Genomic DNA, 23,620 nt, shown 5'->3' with positions numbered 1-23,620 from the left:
TTAACACCTTTCAGATGAGTGTGGTATAGCTGCCCAGCAAACACTTTCATTTAGAGGTTTCAGTACCATGCCAGCTGCTGTGCTTTTTCTTGACCTTGTAATTGAATGGTGATACAAACTGAACATCATATGATCCCAGAATAGTTTTAAGTTACTGCATATGTAAAAGTATTATAGGTAAGCCATACTTTGCTGTAACCATGTTCTGCTGATGAGAATTGTCATTTTTGTAGGAAAAAAAATCTTTACAAGATCAGGTAGTGTTTTCCAAAGAATTCGGTGCTGCTCCTATATGAAATTCATGAGAGAGATGATGCTACTGATATTAACGTTGCATCCCTTGCCAGTGTTCAACATAGTCTGTATGGGAAATTTCTTACTGTCTTTTGGGAAAGTTACACTGCGACATTTCTTCTACTGTGGAGCACCTCTCTCTCTGCTACAGATTTTTAACTCTATAATTCTTTTTCAGATAATGCCATTGCAGGACACTGCTGTGAATTGTGAAATTATTGTGTTTGAGAGTTCCATGGTGCTGCTAAAAAAAGGTGGTAAACCCAGTTCACCTTTACTTGTGTAGCATTAATGCTAGGAAAAGGAAGGTGATTTAATTTTTTTTTCTTAATTCCAACTCCTAGAATAGTGGACACCCAAAAAGTACTTTATAATCCATAAAAGTTAGTGTAATGACTTTCTGCCTTCCTTTGTGCTGTCACTTGCACAGTCTAGGGATTGTATCAAAATTTTGAGGTGAGGCTTTAAAAATTCAATTGATGTACTCAGGGTAAAATAAGATATAGAAACATTAATCAGGAGCCATTATCACGTGCTATATTTTCTAAAGATGTTTTCATACTGTGACCTTACAGTTGGACATTTTGACCATCTCCTGTTAGCGGAGTTCAAATTTTTTTTGTTCATAGGTAGGTACTAAGTTATCTGCCTGAGGGCATTTATAAGCCTAGCCAGAGTGTGTCTGCTTTCGCCGCCACATTGATTAATTAACTGATCCTTTGTCAAGCAGAGCCAATGAAGTGATCTCAAGGGTGTATTTTCTGTTACCATCCAGTCGTCAAGGTTTCCTCTTGAAGAGTGTTCATGAGGGGCTCTGCCAAATGTAGTTTGGAATTTTGTTCCAAAACATGGGGAGTCTCTGTGACAAGAATTTATCCCTCCAGCATATTCTGTTTGTTGTTGTGGAGAGGTTTAGCTCACTAGAACGCGTGACTCGCATTGACTTGGATTTCTTTAGGTGGAGCATGTCCATCATTTCTGAGTTGGACATGGCTTTGTAAGTCAGGCAGAGATCACCTCTGAGTAAGCGATATGCCACTGAGTACAGCCAGAGTTTTTTCAGTCGGGCTGCATAGGACATATGTTTGAGGCCAGTAATCCTCTTGGTGAGGTACTTTTGTGGTCTTTCCAGTTGTTGGAAGTGTCTTGTGAGGTACATCCCAAATGGGGCATTGTACTCTGTGATGGGTCTGATGAGTGACGAGTAGAGGGGCACACTAACCTCTTTATTTCTAGATGTAATTAGATGGGCCACATAGAAGGATTTCCTAACTACTTTGGCAATATGATTGTCAAAGGAGAGATTACTATCTACCTGGGTCCCCAGATCTCTTATTACCTCTTCTGTATTAAGGGGGCTGCCACCTATGTGATAATTCGTGGGTGTTTTGTTTTTCCCAAACAGGATGACTGTGCATTTTTTGTCATTTAGCTTGAGGCCATGACTTTGACACCAAGTGTCCATCTCAGTAAGACTCTTTTGGAGGATGTCCATGTCAGCCGGAGAGTCAGTTATTGCTCCCAGTTTGCAGTCATCAGCGAATTTGGTTAGTCATAGTTCTCAAGTGTTTGCCTGTATTTCTGAGAAGTATATGCCAAACAGTAGGGGTCCCAGGACAGAGCCTTGCGGGACACCACTTGTGACTAGTTTAGAGTCTGAACTGGAGCACGCTATTCTTACCATGTGAGTTCTGTCTGTAAGCCAGTTGGCATCCCATCTCGTGACATAGGGGTTTATGTTCAGGCTGGTAAGTGTTTCTGTAACACCCAAGTGGGGAATGATGTCGAAAGCCTTGGCGAGGTCAAGGTAGGCTGTGTGAACCACCTTTCCTTTGTCTATGGCAAGTCAATCAGGTTTAGTAGGCATGATCTGCCCTTAAAGCCGAACTGGGTCGGGTCAAGTGTTTGGACGTTCACACTGTCTTTGTTAATGAGTTCCATGGTGATGTGCTCCATAGCCTTGCAGACCAGGTTAGTCAGGCTTATGGGGCGATGGTTACCAGAGTCAGTTGTGGCCCCTCCTTTGTAGAGAGGAATAACTGTTGCTGTGTGCCATTCTATGGGCACGTAGCCTGTGGAGAGGCTGAGGTTGAACAGCATGTTTAAGTGGGGGGGGGTAGTTCATTCTGTAGTTCTTGCAAGACACAGCCTGGGACACCATCTGGCCCCATTGACGCTGTTGTCTGTTATCTCTTGGTACTGTACAGGTTTGTGCTGTTGTAATCAATTCCTTAACCAATGTGCCATGACAGATAACATTCCACATTTAGAATGTTGTGGGTTTGTTGCAAACCCCTAAGTCAGTGAGTCACTAAAGTGTAAGGTGTGTAATTTTCTGCAGGCCACATGTAACCAGGTGATCAGGGAACTGCTTTGTCTTTAAGAAATTAGGGCATTTTTAACACTAACTGTTTTAGTTAGTCCATAGAATAAGTTTACGTTTGGACTGGAGTGTCTAGAATGAGGATGACTTGATTTTATATTAGGGAAGATGTGTCCAGGAGTACATCTCAGGAATGAAGCATGGTTGAATTACAAGGAGCTGGAATGCGGTTTAGTAAAAGTAGCTATTGATACGTGAATGGAAACAAGCTACCCTCTGAGGTTACAATGTTCGCTGCAGAAGTTATGGATGTTTGAACCTTGAAATGGTTGTGCTAATGTTAAGAGAAAACAGGCTAGTTTTAAGAATCGCAGCTGCAGTGGCCATTGGAAAGAAAAGTAAGCTGTGGGAAGAGTGTGTTCCTTGGAAAGATGGTACTTGACTAGAGCACAAAGCAGCACGGGTAAGTACTTTAGTGCCTAGGAAGAGTGAGGAGAATTAGTAAGGCTGTGTGATGAAAATATTACTTCCAGAAATTTAAGTCGGACAGCAAGCTTGTACGTTTTTACCTAGAAGAGAACTCTATGCATGTTCTTTAGCAATGCTGGCAGGCACTGTTTAGTGTGATATTTTTAACTGTTCATTGTTCTGATTTTGCAGAATTGCTATGGAAACCTATATTCGACAACGCCAGCTGATCATGTCTCCACTCATGACATCCCGTGTTATTGGAGAGAATGAACCACTTACTTCTGTTTTCAACAAAGTAATTGCTGCTAAGGAAGTGAATCACAAAGGGCAAGGTACAGCATGTCAGTTTGGTAATGTGTTTAGAAAGACTTTATTTGGAAGGTAGCCTGGGAGATCTGCATCAGAAAAAAAAATGAAATCAACTCTAAAAGGAATTTGTGGCCAATGGTAACAGTTTTTTGTTTATTATTTCTAGGGCACTGTCATGTTACTTCATGTAGCCATTACATTGTACATCCTTTTGTTTGCCACACAGCATCTGCAAGTAGTAAATGTTTGTGATTTCATCTTTTACTGCAGTCTTTTCCTTCACTGATTTCACAAAATTACCCATGTGGCTTTATACTTCTTAGAGAACATCACAGTAGTACCTACAGTGGGGGTTCATCTTTCTGTGTTGAAACAGCATGAAGTATAAATTAGTGATTTGTTTTCCAGTTTATTTTCCATCTTTAAGATTTGCACACCTTGCCATCAATGGGATTGACAGTGGTGGTTTGATTCTTTTTCCTTCAATCAGAGCATTTACCCTGCAGGATACAGTCTTTTTTTGCATCAGATATTTAGTTTTATATGAAAAGACAATTTCTAAAAAAAAAAAACCCTATATGCAAATGTGACATCGATATTTACATGAGACCAGGGGTGTAGCTAGGAATTTCAAATTTGTACTCGCAGCTCTCAAACTGCTACCCCCCTCCCCAGCCAAGCTACGGCCATTCTCGTAATTCACGGTTCGCTCTTTTAGTATCGATGAAGAGGCTTTCGCTGTAATGCCTCTTCAGTAATATAATATAGATTCACTCAAACTCTGTTCCTTGAATTGAAAATGAACCTGAAAGTCAGTTCTTTGAAAAATGCAGCATGGTAGTTGGGTAGAGGATCCATGCTTTTGTTTTCTGTAACTAAGGTACAGGTTTTGAGCTTGAGTAAATTACTAACCACCTGCTACCCCTAACTAGGGTGTTTTCATTTACACACACACCCCACCTACCTCTTAGTGCAAGAAATATGGACAAAGCCTAAAATAAACAGGGACAGATATTAAATAATGCTCTCGTGAACTTAGAAAGTTGCTAGAGTAACAGGATTTGTGCTAGTATGAGAAAGTTGCTAGAATAACAGGATTTGTGCTAGTATGAATTTTTCTAAAGGACATGAAGTCTGAAACTCAAATGTGTCATTATTTAGCAACTTCAGCCTTCAGTGATTTTCTAGAAAATCACAAAATTTATGAGGAACAGACAAAAAATATGGGGCAAAAATCTGGACATTCTGCAAAATTCGGACAGTTGAGAGGTATGCTACCTACCACACACACACACACGCACACACATACCTCACAAACTCTTAGAGCAACAAACCCATAAATAAAACTGAGGCAAAGGCCCAAAAATAAAGACTTTTTTTAAATATTGCCCTTATAAATTTAGAAAGATAATAGAATAGTAGTAGGTTTTGCATTAGTACGAATTTTCTGAAGGGTATGAAATCTGAAACTCAAATGTCTGCCATTATTTTCTAACTTCAGTCTTTAATGATTTGCCACTAATTTGCCAGAAAACCGCAATTTTATGAAAAACGGACCAAAAATGTTATGCAAAAATATAAAATTGCCAGACAGTACAACTGGGAACCTGTCAAAGAAGGGACACCATTTTAATATGAGCACTGTTAACTTGAGCAGCTGACAAAATTAGAGAATCTACATGCATTTCTGAAATAAAAGTAATGTATAACTCTGATCATTAGTTATTTATAATTGTAAAGCCTCCACGTTTTCTTCCAAAATTGCTATTTTGCGGAGGGATTATTAGGGGGGAGCAACATTTTGAGCCAAAATTGGGAACAGTTGAGAGGTTTGGATATTCCTAATTCTATAAAGCGATTTGCACGTACCTCTCAACCTCTTAATGCAGGAAATCTGGACAAGGCCAAATATATTGGGGGAACATACAAACAGTACTAAAAATTGATCTTGTATTAACTTAAGACAGTTGATAGAATAACAGGTCTTGCTTTAGCATGCATTTTTCTGAAGGTTATGACGTCTGAAACTTAATGTCTGTCATTATTTAGTGACTTAATTCCTAAATGATTTACCAGAAAACTTTTATTTTGCATTTTACAGCACGAACACCAATAAATATCTGCTAAACAAAGCAATGCAGTCTCACAATGAAACTAGATTTAGCATTAAAACTTCTTTGTGAGTTTACATTCATTGAAACAGCATTGAAACCCAGATTCAAAGAAAATACATTTTGCCAGTGGCAGATGAAGATTAACTTTGTGCTGTTTTCAAATCATAGGCCCCTTGCACATGGAACATATACGTGCGCTTTGATGCACCTTTCTGATTGTATTAAATTATATTCCTTGTACAATACAGTATAGTTGTTAGAGAGCATTTTAAATTTATTGTTTTGAACATTTTTCCAGTAAACAATGAAACAAAATGCATGCACCAATAATGACAAAACAGCCCAATTCAGAACATTTCCATCATAAAAGTTTACTCAAACTTCTACAGTCCACCAGTATCATTAAATATGCACAATCTCTGAACTAGTAAAAGCCATCTACACAATTCCACATTAAAGAAATCTGTAACTAATGAAGAGGTTGCTGCTAGCAAAAATTTTATATTTCATTGTTTGATCTACAAATTAAGTGCCCGTTGCCCTTGAGGAATAAATTGCCTATGTTGCATTAAAAAAAGTGATACGCTATAATATTGCAATAGGGAATGGATGGCAAACTGATAACAGGTTCATAGTTACTACTAGATATCTTCGCCAAAAAGGACTAGAGCATCCACCCTCCTTTACAACACAACACAGTACAGTATCAGCAATGCAACTACCTACTGTGGGAGAAGAACCCACAGCCTTCTGCATCAAAAGCAAGTACCCTACCTGTTGTGCTATTAACAGTATAAGCAAACTCAGCATAAGCAGCACTAAACTTTAGTTCCCCTACAGCTCTCAGCTCCTTGTAAAATGTACTTGACATTCAGCTGTATCTCTGAACTTTGCAGCACAAGAAATCTGGAAAAAGTCAACATTTATTGGGGGGGGGGGACAAAAGCCCAAAAACCAGGGACACATTTTAAACATTGCTTGTATAATTTTGGAAAGTTGCTAGAATAAAATGCAGTGTTACCACCATGGATGTCTCGAACCCAGAACCATATGCACTACAGTCAGTGCAACATACCACTATGCTAAATCAACAGTTTGAAAAATAAGAAGACTGAAACTTAATGGCTATTAGATAGCTTTCAACCTCTTAGCACAAAAAACCTGGACAAACAAAGCCAGTAATGAGGGAATACAAATTCAGTTCTCACTTCACACTATAGTACAAAAAACCTGGACAAACAACAAAAATAATAATGGGGGAATACAACTTCAGTTCTCACTTCTCACCACAACTGGGGAATACAACTTCAGTTCTCACTTCTCACGACAACTGGGGAATACAACTTCAGTTCTCACCATAGCTCACAACTGTTAGAAATAAAAATCTGAACAAAGTTCAGAAATGGTGGTGGTTAGGGACTTTAGGCTCTTCTTACCCTGAAGCAAAGGTACAGGGTTTGAACCTAAACACCTGTTGTGTTATGTGGAGGCATTTCACACACACACACACACATACACACTTCATAAATTCTAGAACTACCATCACACAGCTTAAAGCAATACAACTTATGATACCACAGCTGTGCACCTTAAGTTGCATAGACAGCTACACAATGTCTTGCAGAAATCATATGCAATGTAAAGTAACCAACTATAAAACATCTCTTTATGCCCTAACTCTCTTAAGCTGTACAGACAGCACCATAACTTCTTACACAAATGATATGCCACATACAGTTACAAACAACTATTAAACAATATCTGTTTATGTCCCTGACTCTCTTAAGCTTTACAGACAGCAGCATAATTTCTTGCACAAATAATATACAGCTTTCAAGTTACAAGCTATGAGGTCCCATCTGCCTGAGATGGTTGTTACTAAAGTGGATGTAAAAGATGTCGCAATACTTTCTGAAAGGAGTATTATTTCCTTGGTGCCCTGACCAAATTTTCCCTTAGTCAGTGTGAGTACCATGAACAGGTCTTCACTCTGAAAGTAGGCCGCTGGCCTAGTGGGATTATCCCAATCAATAATCAGTCAAACAAACAAATAAAATAACAATTTATGTCCTAGACTGACTTTTAAGCAAGTCTTATATGACTTGGTATTTTGGAGATTAGAGCACAAGGCTTCATAAACCAGAGGTCATGAGCTCAAATTTCATGAAGTCGTCTTTTTCTTGCTTAAACTGTCTAAGGATGGCAGTTAGCATAGATGATAAACTGTTAATGACCTGCTCCCCATAGTCCAGAGTTTTATTCCCTCAGCTTCTACTAGTCTATTCCAAGTAAGACACTCAACTAGACAATGCTCTGGGAAATTGGGCTAATCTCCTTAACGGTGTCATGGACCGTCTATTTAATCAGGTGAACATATCACATTTTTTCTAATTCATTTTAAAATTTTGTGACCTTATAGAGTTAGTTATATTAGTTTAAACAGTGTACACCATCACCTGCATGAAGAATGAAGGTATTTTTCCCAAAGTAAATCATGAAAGAAAAAATGAAAAATGTGATGCCTGCCTATTCCAGGACTCTCAAAAGTGATCCGAGGACATGAGTCAGATCTTTATAAACAATGTATTTCAATTATTTATAATATACTTTATGTTAGCGGCTAAGTTTCTCAAACGCTAAACATCCTGTTCATTTGCTTAATTTTAAATTAAACCAACAGACAAATGGTGTATGTGTTATGATCCATCCATCCATCCTCAACCCCTTATCCCATTTTGTACATGGGGTCAGGGTGTCACTTCAGCAGTGACAATCATCTCAAGCCAAGGTTTACACCGCTAGTCCTGCCACTGTAGTTCATTCATACCCCTCACTCACACAGACACACTCTCACCTACGGCCAATTTAGAGTGTCCATTCCACCTACTGCATGTCTTTGGAATGTGGGAGGAAACCGCAGCAGCCGGAGGAAACCCATGTGAGTATGTCTTACGATAGTTAATGTAATTTACTTTGATCAGTTAAGCTACACTATTAGGTAAATCAAACTTTTCTCAGCTGCTTCACAATACAGGGTATATCAACTGCAACTGCTGTGTAAAACAAAACATTTCTTTTCAAATCAGCTGAAATAGATGTTTTTTAAGGGCTATATTTGTACAAAGATTACTGAAAACTGTTGGAAGAGAAAATCAGACCACTTTCAGTATTACATCGTTATCCATGGAGGAAGGGAAAGAGGAAGGTATGCTCAGCGACTGTATTAATACACATTGTCTAAGACAGGTAGCAGGGAAAGGTTAGTTTGGGCCACTGCTAAGAGGAACAGTGCAGGTGCTACATGTTTTATAAGGATGGCAAGGGTGCCCATTTGCATCTTCTTAACTTGTACCACAAACTGCAGGCAAGGGCTAGGCATGCAAAAACTTAAAATGTGCTAAATATGGAAGAAAAACTACAAGAATATACCTACATGATGCTGCGCTGCCTAAGCACAGTGCTCAGAACTTATGGGTAGCTGGGCATTACCTAACAGCGGACGTTTCACTATTCCATCAATTTCACAAAGAAAAAAAGGACACTAAATGACTTCTGGTCATCCGCCTAGAATTGTATGTATATTCTTCACCAGAATGCAGGAACTGTAAGACAAATCCTACAGATATAGATCTGTTCAGTAGAATTCTAACACTCTGTATCCAGAACTACAAGGTTCCAATGCTCAGCTATCTCAGAGCTATGAACTGTAAAAATCAAAATCAAGGAGCTTGTAAGCATTCAGGCAATGTGAAATGCACTTACATTGCTCCAGTTGTATCGTAAGAATGCAGATAGCTCAATGGATAATTCAGATGGAACTCTGGTATCATTTTGAAAGATAGAGGAATGATGTATTTTCTTGTGATTAATGAAATTCTGGAATAGTACATCTCTATGCTCCATGGTAAGATTTCAGTACTAAATCAGAACATGTCACAAAGGCCTACCCCACGTTTTTTCCAGAATAAACCAGAAGACTCATTAGATTAAGTAATTTATACTCCTAAATAGCAGAAAATCAAGAATAAAAAGTGATTGCCACTGACATGAATGCACAACATTCTGAAGAAATTACAAGTACTCCGCACCCAAAAGAAATAATATAACTCTGCTTCTATGTGGGGACAAAACTACTCCCTGTTCCCATGCTGGTTCATTGCCTGCAAACCTCCTGTCTTTATATATGTGTGTGTGTGTGTGTGTGTGTGCTTGGTTTAGCACACAGACTACATAGAAAAATTAGCAATAAGCATTACCAAACTCCTTACTCTTCAGCAAATCATATGTGTAAAAAAACTTCTCCAGGTTATTGAATGCAGCTCAATCTTTAAGGGAAGATCCAAAGACATGTCCTGTAACTAGCCTACTCTCATCTCTTAATGATAGAGCAGCTGATAATGTAATAAACCAGAAGCGGTCTGTCTATAAAATCCTACAATAACTTGTTTGATGCATTCCCTCTTGATAAGGTTTGTGTTTAGAGGTGCTCACTTCTTTAGAGCAATTTACAGTGCCTTACAAAAGTAATCCAGATCATTGCTAGTGGAGGGAGAGTGTAGATGATGTGTTTCTGCAAATAACGATGATGCTAAAGTCCTCCAGCATGCTTATTCCTGCAGAAACAGAGCACATGGTCTAGGAAATGAGTTAAGCATTTCATGTGCTAAACGACTGACTGTTCACTGCTTGTTAATCACACACATACACCTGAGATTGGGAATTGGCCATTCATGCTAGCATCCAAGGAAACTTTCAGGTGTATCATCTTACGTCCCCAAATCCCTTTGGGATGAAGTGAAATCAGCAAAAGCACAGTATGGTGGAAGTGAGATCGTTGGAAGGAATAGTTTTTTTTTTTTTTTCCAAATCAGAGAGAACACTGGAACTGACAAAAGTATCAGCATCCTAAGTGATGATTATGATTTCTTTCTGAGTCACACACACACAGTTTCACACATACTCTCCTTACCTGATTGCTCCATACTTTCCTGATCCGTTTCCCGCTCGCACTCCTATCTGTTAACGATTGCTCCATTCAAGCTAATTTCCTGCTTGCAGCCAGCCGGATATGATGCAGCTCCCATTCGCCTTCACCACAACATACAGCAAGCATTCTTAAAGAGCCAACACTTTTTTTTTTAGTTAAAAAGCTACCGCACCCAGCAAGCATCCTTAAAGGGCCAAAGCTTTTTTTTTTTTTTTTAGTTAAAAAGCTACCCCCCCCCCCCCTTCTAAATAAGTTGTACTGAAATCAGTACAGTGCGTATGCCTCCCGACGTCCCTGTATGAGACTTCTGGTATCAGATGTTCATCTTGTTGAGAGATTCTATGAAGGTGAAGTGCAGCTTTTTTAAATACAAATGGAAGGAACATGGTGTTGAATTCTTTCTTCCTACCCAAGGTTAAATTTGCCACAATAATTTGTGACAAAAATTTAACAGTAGCTACAGTTGTAGTTTCTGAAATATTCTAAATACTAAATTATCAGTAGAGCTTTATCCATCCATTTATACTCAGGCATGATTCACTCTTGACAATTTTGGTCCCAACACAGTATTATTTTTTGGTAATTTTCATGGGTTTAGCCACACAAATCAGAATTAACCATTACAGTGATGATCAGGTTTTATGTAGTTGTGTACAACACTGGACTCAGTTCACTATTCTTATAGACAGACATAGATCACAGTCTTCCTTTCAGCAATCCGGGCATATTCTTCAGCTACTGCAGCCTTGCCATCTGTTTGTGTTGTCTAGATTTTGTTGTACATCCTTGCACTTCCTTTATAGTTCTTTCAGAATGTCTGACATACTAAAAGAACCACTGGAGTCTGAAAAGGAAAAATAATGGTCATTACGGCACTTCCAACCAGAATTCTAAAGGAACTAAAAATAAAGTAATGTTTGTGTTACCCTTTCTGATAAATCAAAAGAAATTCAGAAACTTGTCTTGGTGGGTAAGTTTGTCCACATACTTTTTCTTCTCACAGTAGTTTGAATCACCATTTGTGGCTGTGAGAATTAACTTTATTCTTGTATTCATGTAATTTCAACTTTACTTACAAATCTTGCCATCATTGTAAATATTAAATTTCTGTGGATTTTTTTTCTGTTGTGTCCCAAGATTATACTTCCTGAAGTGTATACTCTTCTGATAAGTTTTGATTCTGATTTTACTGTGTAAGTTGATGGTATGTAATGGAGTTTTTCTTTCCTGACCACTGCTGAAGACTGGTTCTTGGTTATTAATTGTAATCAAATAAATGAAGTGTAAGTGATGTGTTATGTAGTGTTTATAGTATGAAAATAGCAATCAAATACAAATCAGATTTTGCATTGCTGAGACCTTGGTGGTAGGCAAATGGCTTGTAAGCCGTAGGGTCCAAAACTTAATGTTTGAGGATACATAATGTTGCCCAGCACAAGACCATCATATGTCCTGGCTTTAACTGAACAGGAATGAACCAGCAAGAATAGGATAACTGTGTTCTGACTAATGTTTGCTTGTTATATTGCTAACATTTCAACTAAATACTTCTAGTGTAATAATTTTTGTTTATGTGCATACCATAGAAAAATGGCAGCTCCGTATGTGTGAGATTGCAAGAGAGGCTTTGGGTGTTAATAAATGTGTCTTTTATTGGGGGGGGGGGGGGGGGGGCAGTAGCAGTCTGAGCATTGATGTACAATTCTAAAAATCCTGGCAATACCCTGTAAGTTGACAGAAGTGTCCAAGATAGTTTAATCTGTACAGTCGTTAAGTAAGTTAAGATAGCATTAGTGTACAAAAAGGTGATGTGCACTTGGAAAAGCAGTGTTTAGATAACGCTTAAGGTAAAGAATTTGAATGGAGGCTCAACAGTTAACAATAAACAGTTATCAAACTGTAATGTCATTACTGAAGTTACTGAGTAGATGTGTCATTACTGACTTACAGTTGTATTTGATATATAGAAACAAATGTAATACAGCTAAAAATAATTTACGGGAGGATTGTTGGTGAAATAAGTGGTAACATGTGAGGCAAGACTGTGTATTTTATGTAGATATGAGGGAGACTCGTAGGAAATTCTGTGAATGTTTTAGAAAGTTGAATGTTTTCTAAATGGTATGCAATTATGCTGTAATAAACTCAGTCAAATACTTGGGGTCCAATACAGAGTAGGTGAACACACATACTTGATATTTGCCCGTTCTTGTATGTTTTTTTTTTTTTCAAACATTGTGTCATTCAGTCCCTGAAGAACTATGCTACTTTTGCTGCCACAGTGAAGAAGACTCTATTAAACTGTTTGAGCAACAGCACACCACAAGCACATCCACCTTTCACTCACCCAGACCCGTTGTCCTTTTTTCCTCATTCTGTGGTGGTAAAAGACAGAGAAAGATCAAACCCATGGTAGCCTAGCTATGTCCATCATATGCTATTCAGATAGTTGGCTGCCTGTGAGATTCTCCACTCTTAAGTATTATAGCTTACATAAAGTTTTGCTTTCTTATAAGCAGTGTTCTGTGCCTCTTCCAACTTGGATACTTCCCAGGCCTAACTCTGTGACATTCCTGTTGTAAAGTTCTGTTGTACATTCCTGGTATTAAGCATACAGGCAGCTACAAGAAAGGATTTAAAGAAGATTGAGCCTTTTACTGTACTATCCCTGGTTTTTAGTATCCGTGAACAAAGAAATGTTGTGGCTTGATTAACTTGTCTCTCTTCTGGCTGTTTTAGAAGTATATTACATTTGATGGTCTTGATATTGCATCTTTCCGTTAAAGCTGAACTTCCATATCCACGAATCAGGTTGTGCTTAAGTGTGTTTGCCTTTGCTTAGTTGATGGGAGTTGAGTGCTTCATGCACAGTAGTAGCAGTAAAAGGTTGGCCTTTTCTTTTTCCCTTTCATCTGATTATCTTCACTAATAAAATAATGGTGTTTTATACCGTTTTAGACACATTCTGTCTTTGCAAAACAAAGTATATAAAAATCTGTTATTTCATCAGGACCCATTTTCAAGGTGCTTGACCCTCTCCTTAAAAGCTTTCTGTCCATGTATAGAGCTGTTTTGTGTTGCAGGACCATGAAACCTCTTCAGGATAGCTAATGGCTGTGATGTTTCTTATTGTTTGATTCAGTAAACAATGGAGTGCTAGGATTTCTGGTATGGCAGTGAGCCTGTGAACAGCACCTATTAATGTCTCCCGCTGACACCTTGAAATCATCATATTTATGCAGCTAAAGTGAAATTGTCATTTGATTTTAAGTGGTTAGTAACTGAGTGGTGAAGGAGTAGGGTATATTATGGCCAGTTAACCATTTCTTTAAGAATATTGGTGCAGCAGAACTTAAGCAGTAAGAGGCTGCTGCTCTGGGCTTAATGGCAGAAGATGATGTGAGACTGCAAATTGGATTGTATAGTGGGCCAAGCATAGAGCTTCGAAACACTGAAATCCTAAAAGTTTTGCTATACTTCATTTTGCCCCAATGTTTCCAGAAGCTCATGCTGTCATCTTTTTGAAGAAAGTAAATAGAAGAATCACTCAGAATCAGGACCATTATAAGAGCTGAGCACAGATGATGTAGAGAATAAGTGTCTTAGATTTAATGTCAGAATATGTGGTCTCCCTGAAAACATGGAAGGTGAACATTTTATTTCATTATTTCAGGGGTGGTTGCCAATGACACTGAAATGAGACTTGGCCATATACAGCTAAAGAATGTGCACAGAGCATTGAAACCGGTGAGTGAAAAAGGAAAAATAAGGTACTTTATCTTATGCCTAAGATCAGCAGCTGAACAAATGTAAGCAAGGAAGTGGACAGACTGAACAGCAATCGGGCAGATAATGTCTCATCCAAAAATTAGGGATTTATGATGCTAAGGGCAGGTCTAGCTGTATAAGCTGAGATGTATGCTGTACAAGTTTAATCCATATATTTTTTTTGTTCAAAATAATGACTGCTTCAAACTTTTTTTTTTTTTCATTGGGTTGTCCGGCTGTATTATGCTTTGGTACTACTGAAACAAAAAGGCTTCTGTCAGTGGGAGAGGTTCATTTCCATATAAGACTGTACAGGTATCTTTTTATTTATTTGATATTTTATTACCGGGGAAGTCCCAACTGGGTAGAAGCCCATTTTCATTGGAGGCCCGGGGAGAAAAGCTCCAAATTCTTACAAAACATTTTAAGAACAATAATTTTACAGTCTATAAAAATAAAACAAAAACTTCTGCAGTTTAAATAATTGTAACAGATGTGATATAAAAGCATTGGTTAAGAATCAATACAAGGTATATGACAATCATTTCATATTTAGAGAAATGTTTGTAGTAAAATTAAATGGAAGTTAGTCTAATACAAATAGGAATTGCAATATCAAGTGAGGGAAAATAGGCTTATGCTATATTTACAGAGAAAGTCAGGGAAGAGAATTGGATAGCAGTAAGTGAGAGTACGGAGCTGTAATGAATGAAAAGGTACTTAACATTTTCCTCAGAATGTGTAGGTCTTTGTGTTCTGCCTTTTATACATTTATAAAATAAACCAATAGAAGTTTTGTAGGAATGTTAGGCAGATAAAGATGGCATTAGTAAAATGAATAAAAAAAAATAAGGTTCCACAGTGAGGTATTTTATGAAGGAGAATAATTTGTTGTAGTTGTATATTAATAAATAGGCAGATAAAGATGGCATTAGTAAAATGAATAAAAAAAAATAAGGTTCCACAGTGAGGTATTTTATGAAGGAGAATAATTTGTTGTAGTTGTATATTAATAAACACAAGGTATTCTGAAGTTTGTCATGAAGGGGGAAGTGCGTGTATGGAAGTCAACTTAAAAAAGAAAACAAGCATGAAATGCATATTTCAGCATGCTTTCCACAGATGATGCGTTCCGTATGGTAATCATTTGAAATGTCGGGACCTACTAAAGTGGGTACCAAAACACAGACTGGATGACCTAAAAACCACCTTGTATATACCATTTCTGTGACTGCCTTTTCCTGGCATATTCCCTTTTTTCTGAGGTATGGCAATCTGGAAGTTGATATATATAGGTCTGAGGTTTGGGGAAGGTGCAGGGGCTTTGCCCCTGCAAAAAAGAACTTTAAAGGATAAGAGTAATCTTAAAAACTTGCTCTCTTTTTGTGTTTTCAGTCTTTTTTTTTTTTTTTTTTTTTTTTTTTTTTTTTTTTTTTTTTTTTTTTGGCTTGTTGGCACTCTGCATTTTGATTGCCAATATTTCAGTAGGGAGTAATTCTGGAATATGTAGTTATCTCCCAAGCTCATTCATAGAATAAATGGTTGCTAAAAAGCTTTTGAAGCTAGCAGTAGATCTGATGTCAATTTTTATTGTATCCTCAACTAATGGGTTCAGATATGACTCAGCCGTTGCTAAAGCTCATGGCAACCAAAAAACTATTGGGCTTCTCCCTTACCCATAATGCACCTCATAAGTTATCTCAGATCTCATTTGCCACTTTACATGAAAGACTTGGTTGACCATAGCTCTAGAACATTTGTCTGATAAGTGTTACATTTTTCATTAGATATTTTTCTAATTTCTTTTAAATTCTTAGTTCTTTCTAAATCTTAGTTAATCGTACAGTTAGTAGTTTTCACAATACTATTGTTTGTACTTCTTTCCCTTTTTTGGACTATTGTAAAGTGCATACCTCTTTACTATTGTATTTACTTTCTTTTTACACTTGTAGTCCCTTTTTAGTACCGTTGCTGGTAGTTTTGCTATATCTTCTTCTTTCTCTCCTGGTAAAGGGCCTGCTGGGTTTAAAAAAGTGTCAAGTGTTGGCACATACTCCCCATGCCTGATGTCCACAATGTGTGTGTGTATTGTCTTGGACCGTTGCATCTTCAGGAAGATTGTTCCATCTGCCTTGGATTCAACCCCAGGGCACTTGTTGAATAGAAAAGTGAAGTTACTGCAAAAGGCTTATTCCCTTCTGCCTTTGGAGAGGCTATATCTGGTGATGAGCCTTCCAAAACTAAACATTTGAAAACTTCTCCAAAACTTTATATATCTTCCACAGTTTCAGAGCTATAAAAGAAAAGAGCCAGAATGGATCCAACCTCGCCCTCGGATCCGAAAATAAAAATTGATGGACCTAACAAAAAGGGCATCAGATCCAACTACTTCCAGTCCCACTGGTTCAAGTGTTCACATACGCAGAACAAGATACTCACCATCTATGAATATGCCGTCACTTTTTTGGAGCATCACTGACCTAGGTCCCCCTCTGTTGTTTCCACTCATTCTTCCAGAAGTTTGATGGAGGAAGATGTGGAAAGAGTGGTGTAGAAGATCCTCTCGGCGCAGAGTCAGTTGGGTGTCTTACTGGCTCCTACCCCTTTGAGTCAGGATGTCAGTTCTTTGACCACACCCCCACTACAAGTTCCTCCTGTGATTGCTTCATCTGTCTCAGAGCCCCTGGAACCAAGCCGACCAGTTCCTTCTGGCTCAGATTCTAAACTTACTCTGAGTGCTCCAGTTCAGCTGTATCCAGAGAGCTCTCTGAGCAGAAACTTCCGTGTCGGATCCAGGGTGTTGGAGTTGATTCAGAAGTTATTGGAGTCATCCCTACACCTTGGAGCCTCAGCACTTTATAACTCGACTCTTGCTTCCAGATCGGAGAGATTGCTTTCAGGCAGGAAAGGACAGCGGTCCAAAAGTTTGTCTTTTCAGATCTGAGATCTTCTCTTTCTCTGGGGCGATCTGTCTTCGCAGTAAAGGTTTTGTCTGTCTCAGCAGAATGGATGTATCCAACCCCCTCAGATCTTCAGCCTTTTACCTTGATGTTTCTGCACTTGGGAGTTTCATCACTCTTTACCACAGAGGCAGTCTGTCTAAGACCCCCCCAGGCTTCCCAACAAGTTATCTCAATTTCTTCAATACCTCCTCAGAGCATCCCACAGAGGAGTTCGTAGGAAGAAGACATGCAAGAGAAAGCACTTGAACTCCCCAGAGGAGTGGGTCATGGAAGATACGGACTTCGATGAAAGTGAAGGGTCCTCATGGTTACCTCCTGAAGATGTCTCATTTGGAGATGTACTTGAAATCCTAAAACAGAGAGGTTACTGGGTGCCTAGCAACCTTTCATCTGAGGAGTCTTTGTTCCTGGCCCATCTATCTCCTGGGTTACTCCGCCTGCCAACAAGCTTATTGAGTTAATCTCCCGGCGGCCATGGAAGGAACTTGACGGTTGAAAACATACCTAGGAGACTGGACAACTATCTCTGGAGAAGCAGTTCTGGGGTAAAGTGGTGCCCATTGATGTCATGGTCATGGTGGCTGCCATCAGTAAGGAACTTACCAAGGCGAGTTCTGCTGTTCATCCCCCTAACAGGAAGTCTAGGGCAATGGACAGGCTTAGGAAGAGTGTCTGTGCTTCATCAACCTTCCCCTTAAGGTTACTGAATTATTTGCCACATTTTACAAGATTACAGAGGGAATTGATTAGGGACCTCAAATACCCTGTCAGGATCAGTTTCTGAAGATGTCCAATCATCTGTGACTTCAGTTGCCTACTCTGCAATCTATTTCAAATTCTTCCATAAGGCTAATTTCGCATATAGCCAAAGGAACCTCAAGGACAGCGGGTTCAGGCATTTCCATTGGGAGACATGCCTGGATGCGCTTATGTGATTTTGCAGTGCCTCTTTTTAACGGCACTTCTTTGTTTGACCCCAAAGTGAGGGATGCATTATCCAGGTGTGAGAAGAATGGAAAGACTCTGTCATGGGCATATGTTTTTCAACTCCTCACAGATCCTTTTCTAGTAGTCAGTAGGGTGGTCAGAAGATGTGGTTCAAGAAATCCCAGGGTCCTTTCCAGGGCACATGTTGAGGAAGCTCCCCCCAGGGGCAGAGGAGGGAACTCCAATAGTTGATGCTCTCACAACAGAGGAGGCCCACAAAGCCAGGGGTCCAGAGTTTTTCTTCAACAGACCTTACCAGTTCTGAAAGGAGGCCCGATTGTCCACCTCTGGAGGAAATCAAGGGGGTTGGTTATCCCTGCACCAGAGAGACTGGCTAGACATAAAAGATACTTGGATGCTGAGGATTATTTCCAGAGGTTATATAATACCCTTTTTCCTTCCACCTCCAATCTCAAGAAAGAACCCCAATGTTCCACCTACTCAGAGGGAACAAGCAGCAATTCAGATACAAAAGCTGCTAGAAAAGAGTCATCCAAGAGGTCCTTCCAGAACAGACAGACTCTGGAACTTGCTGTTCTTTTTAGTGCCAAAGAAGACAGGGAACTGGAGACCAGTTTTGTATCTCAGCAACTTAAACAAGTCAATTTGATGCACCAAGTTTCGGGTGGTCACAGTTGAGTCCATTTTCCCTTTTTTGGGCAAAGAAGACTGGATGTGCTTGATAGACCTTCAGGATGCTTGCTATTACATAAAGATAAACAGACGATGCAGAGGGTGCTTGTCCTTCTGGCTGGGAGCCAGTCATTACCAATTCAAAGTTCTGCCCTTTGGTCTCACCACAGCCCCCATGTGTTCACCAAATGTACGGCAGTAGTAGCAGCTCACTTGAGACTACAAGGATTCTGGGTGTTTCCGTATCTAGATGACTGATTCATTAGTGCCCTGACCAGGCATCAGTTAATAAGGGCAAGAGATTAGGTTCTCTAGATATATGTTCTCATCTGGTGATAACCATAAACTACAACAAGTCTCAACTGGAGCCAACTCATAATTTGGAATTCATAGGAGCACTGTCCAACACAGTCAGTGATAGCTTCACTGCCTCCCTCAAGGGTTCAAACTGTAAGATCACAGGTCAGAAAAGTAATCTGCAGTATCAAGATTTCAGCCTGCTTGGTCCTTCAAGCTCTGGGATCAATGTCAGTGGCAATAACACTAATACCATTAACCAATAGCAAGATAATGGTCGATACTTTACCAACTCATGTCAACTCTAATACGAATAACAAGATACCAACTCTCCTGATGTTCAAATGGGTCCCAGTCACCAAAAACAATTCACATCAAAAACAAAACAGGTGGGGACTCAATTGGCTAAAATTTATTTAACATAGTTAAACAATAAAACACAGAGCTTTCAAATTAGAATCAACTCTTTTTTTTAATGCTAAAACACAATACAAATTCTGCTCCTATTCAGTTTATATCAATAGCCAGCTTCTTCAGATTAGTCACATGATCAATAATTAATTAACCATCTAAAAACAATTAGTTTAAATCATTAATCATAACATATTTAACTCGGAAAAATCCTCTCTTAAATTTTAAAATAGGTTTTTGATACTAATTCTCACATTAAGTCCAGGTGATTTATCTGCTCTGATGTATTCAGTCTATCTGTATTCAGCTACCTCAGTTTTATTAGCCAGATCTCCACCTCTTAAAGTAATCTGCACCTTCTATATGACTCTAAATTTGAATATGTGATCCTTCCTCATGGCAGTAATGTGTTTGCGTAATGCATTACTATCAACCTCCCTCCTAATTTCAGATAAATGAGATATTACCCTCTCTCTCTTTTAGTCACACTGTCATATACATGCTAAGGATGCATGCTATCATAATATAAAAACCTAGTAGTTTGAACATTCTTTGCGTATTTTGTATCAGTCCTTCCCTTGTTACATAATAGTGTTATTTCAAGAAAATCAATTTGTTTATCAGAACATCTCAAATCAAATTTAAGAAAATTAGTTGTATTTTGTAGCTCCAATATATACATCTCAAATTCATCAATACTACCTGCCCTTATCAAAAATAATATCCACAAAACATACATAATAAATAAGATGTTGATTCTTAAAAACACTGGATTGATGGGTGGTATAAATAAATTAATTAATTTTTTTTTTCTTCTTCTTTTGTTAACTAGTATGTATTTCATTAGATCATATGAAAATATTCATAACTACATATACAACTATTTAACAACACTTAATAGTTGCTTTACCTGACCAGACTTATGTCAACAAGGCATTATGTATATATATGAAAATGAAAGTCAAGGACATGATTGTTTACTAGTCAAAAACTTTTCATCTTTGAACTTCATTTGTAATGAACTTTTGATATTAGATATATGAAATCTGAAGGCTTATAACACTTATAACAATATATCCATTATATAGAACATCCTGTGACTATTAGTGCTTTTGACAAGACTTATATTGATATGTGCATATAAATAGGAAATATGATAATTGATATATATACATATTTGAATGAAATCAAAGATAGTTTTTTATATTGTATAGTTTTTTATATTGTATATTTTTATGGTGGCTCTATATAGAATTAATATGAATCTATATACATAATTAAGGATAGAGTCTATACATGAACAAACTGTATTTATGAATTGCTCTTAACATTTGTCTATATAAGCTAATACTGGCATTGGACTTTGAAGTATATATTTGTTGTTTTATTGTCTTTTTGATTTTTACAAAGCTCTAATATAACTACTACTAAGTTAGATATTTATCATTTTTATGATATTAACATACATATTTAGTACTATATTTGACAATATATAGGGCTGTTATGCATTAAATTATTAACTATATATTTGCTATTAACAGTTCACAAACATTTTGACATATATTGTATTACTTGAAGCTGATGGCTTTAAAAGAAATGTAGCACTAAGTGTTTTTAAGTTACACCCTGGAATAATTAATTGAATAAGTGATAATTGAACTGCATTGGTCAACTTGGATTTAATCTAATCAATGCCTTTAGATATATTGAATGTGTTTTAGTTAACATTTATTGAATCTGAAGAAGCGTGCCTTTGTGGATGCACGCGAAAGCGCTTATTCTCCTGTTTTAATAAAGAATTGCTTTTTACGTGGTGGTGGCTTCCAGTTTATACTACATAATAAATAAGATGTTGATTCTTAAAAACACTGGATTGATGGGTGGTATAAATAAATTAATTTTACATCTGTTATTGATGAGAACTGGGGAATTTTACACTCTAATACTGAAATAAAGAGAATAGTAGCAGATAAACCATCCTTTTCTTTTAGTAAGGAAAGGAATTTGAAGCAACAGCTGTGTTATAAGGATTTGTTTTTTAATGATGTACATACACCAAAACTTAATACTAAAGGAACCGTTCCTTGTTATAATTGTTCATACTGTAATAATAATGACGTTGAGACAACTTTTAAACATCCAATTACTAAACAAATAATATGTTGTTGTCCTTTCTTGCCTTCATGCTTACCAGGATGGGTTTGGTTCCGATCTTTGGATCTGACTCGGCGTTCTAGACAAGCTCGAGGTCCTCCACTAGCTTGTGGCTAAACCCTATCCCAGCATGCAGTAGGAAAGCTCTCTAGATCTTTTTTGCCACCAAACAAGATCAGGTGCTTTCTACTGGCTCTGGCTAAGTATACTCCTTTATTGTTGCAACTATTATTGAAAATTTCTTATTCCTAATTATTATTGATTATTATTGCTTTACATAACTAGTTTGGTGCTAGTTTGTTGTTTCTACTTGGTTCTGCTCATTTTATCTGCTGTTGGCTGCTGTTTTCTGTTAGGCTTTATTTTCCCCTGTCCCACTTTCTATCATCCTTACTAGCCAATTTTTAGTTAGAGGGCTCTTCTTAACTTTATTTTCTCTTTAAAATTGTTAAAATTAGTTTGTTAGGTTAGAGAACTACTTTACCCTTGGCCTGTTTAAGTAAGAGGGCTTCCCCTTCTTTCACTCTACCAGGCATAGCCCATTTAAATTAGAGAGCTGTGCCCCCCCCCCCTTCTTTCCCCTCCTTTACAATTGTAGTTGATTGTTGTACTACTGTTGTGGTTGCTGCTGTTAAAAAAAAAAACACTGTTCTAGTCTTTTTGCTTCGTATTCTATGTGTTCACAATGTCTTCTAAAGATCTGAAACCCTCTGGTTTCAAAAAATGTGAGGAATTTGGACAGAAAATGTCCCTAACTGATAGACACACTGTATGTGTGTATTGCCTGGGAGCTGTCCACATCCAGGAGTCTTTTTCAGTTTTCATTCCTTTAATCACAGGACTCTCCTGAAGAGGAAAAACAAATTAATCTTTAGAGGTCTTTGAAAAAAAAACCCTTCTCAGAAGCAATGGCAAAAGATAAGTCCCCACTACTAAATGTGACTCGGAACAAACTAGGCAAAAAGATGAGTTCACCACCATAATTAAAATGTTCCAACTTTAATAAACAAAGTTAAAATCTCACTAAAACTGTTGCAAAGGTTAAAAAAAAGATGAAGCATCAAATTATAAGCGTTTTCGGCAAGTTTGCCTTTTTCAGATCGTGACTTCCTGTGCTTCATTCCATATCCTTAAGCAAATGTTCACCAGTCAGGTGATTTCCTTGCATTATTAGTCCCTTCTACCACAGGCTGTCAATCACTTTCTTGGAGGCAGACACGCCTCCAATTTTAACCAATGGAGAGGCGTTTGCATTTCAGAATAGGTTTCATTGAAACCATTACATTCAGGCCTGGAGGGCGGGTAGCTCTTAAGTTATTTAGCCACCCAATTTTATAAATCTCAGTATTGTTTTGAATATTCCCAGCTCTATGTCCCATAGGCACACATTCTATAGCTTTGAAGCTAAAGTAATGGGTTGGATTTGAACTAATTTGAGATACTGGCGCATTTTTCATGTCCTTTTGTCAAATATCTCATAAATGGCATAAAATCTTGTCTTTCAGACGTTGATCAGTTTTGCCAATATAAAAACAAGAGCAAAGGTGGCAACATGCTAGATATAGAAGATGTTCACTGTTGCAAGTTGCTTTAACATTAAATATATAGATCTTGCCTGTGGTTGGATGAAAGAAAGTGTTACTATTATCTATGAATTGACGGACTTTGCATCTTCCACATTTGTGGGTTCCTTGTCTCAAAATGTTAATATTTTTCTTGGGAAAACCATCTTTATTGCAGAGAAGTCTTTGGGTGGTGTTCTTGAATGTGAACCTTGGTTGTTCTCCTACGATACAAGAAGGTCTGGGTTCATCAGTCTGACAAGTCTCCTCCTCCTAGAGCGGACATATTTGGGAAGTGATCTTCCTCTTCCAGTGCTCCATAGGCGTCTTCCAAACAAATTACAAAA

At 37.9% G+C, this 23,620-nt stretch overlaps 1 protein-coding gene across 1 annotated transcript in view; it reads left to right on the top strand.

Moving 5' to 3' along the window:
- DOCK5 (dedicator of cytokinesis 5) overlaps positions 1-23,620 on the top strand; it is a gene marked incomplete in the record, with an annotated part of 3,482,443 nt that overhangs the window by 1,549,598 nt on the left and 1,909,225 nt on the right. Inside the window, 1 exon segment of the mRNA XM_044083155.1 lies at positions 3,278-3,420. Within this exon segment, the coding sequence (XP_043939090.1) occupies positions 3,278-3,420 (143 nt within the window).

This window comes from Protopterus annectens, chromosome 9.part0, assembly GCF_019279795.1.
Source record: "Protopterus annectens isolate FY-2018-M chromosome 9.part0, PAN1.0, whole genome shotgun sequence".
Lineage (NCBI taxonomy): Eukaryota > Metazoa > Chordata > Ceratodontiformes > Protopteridae > Protopterus > Protopterus annectens.
This window is presented reverse-complemented; position numbering and strand designations above follow the sequence as displayed.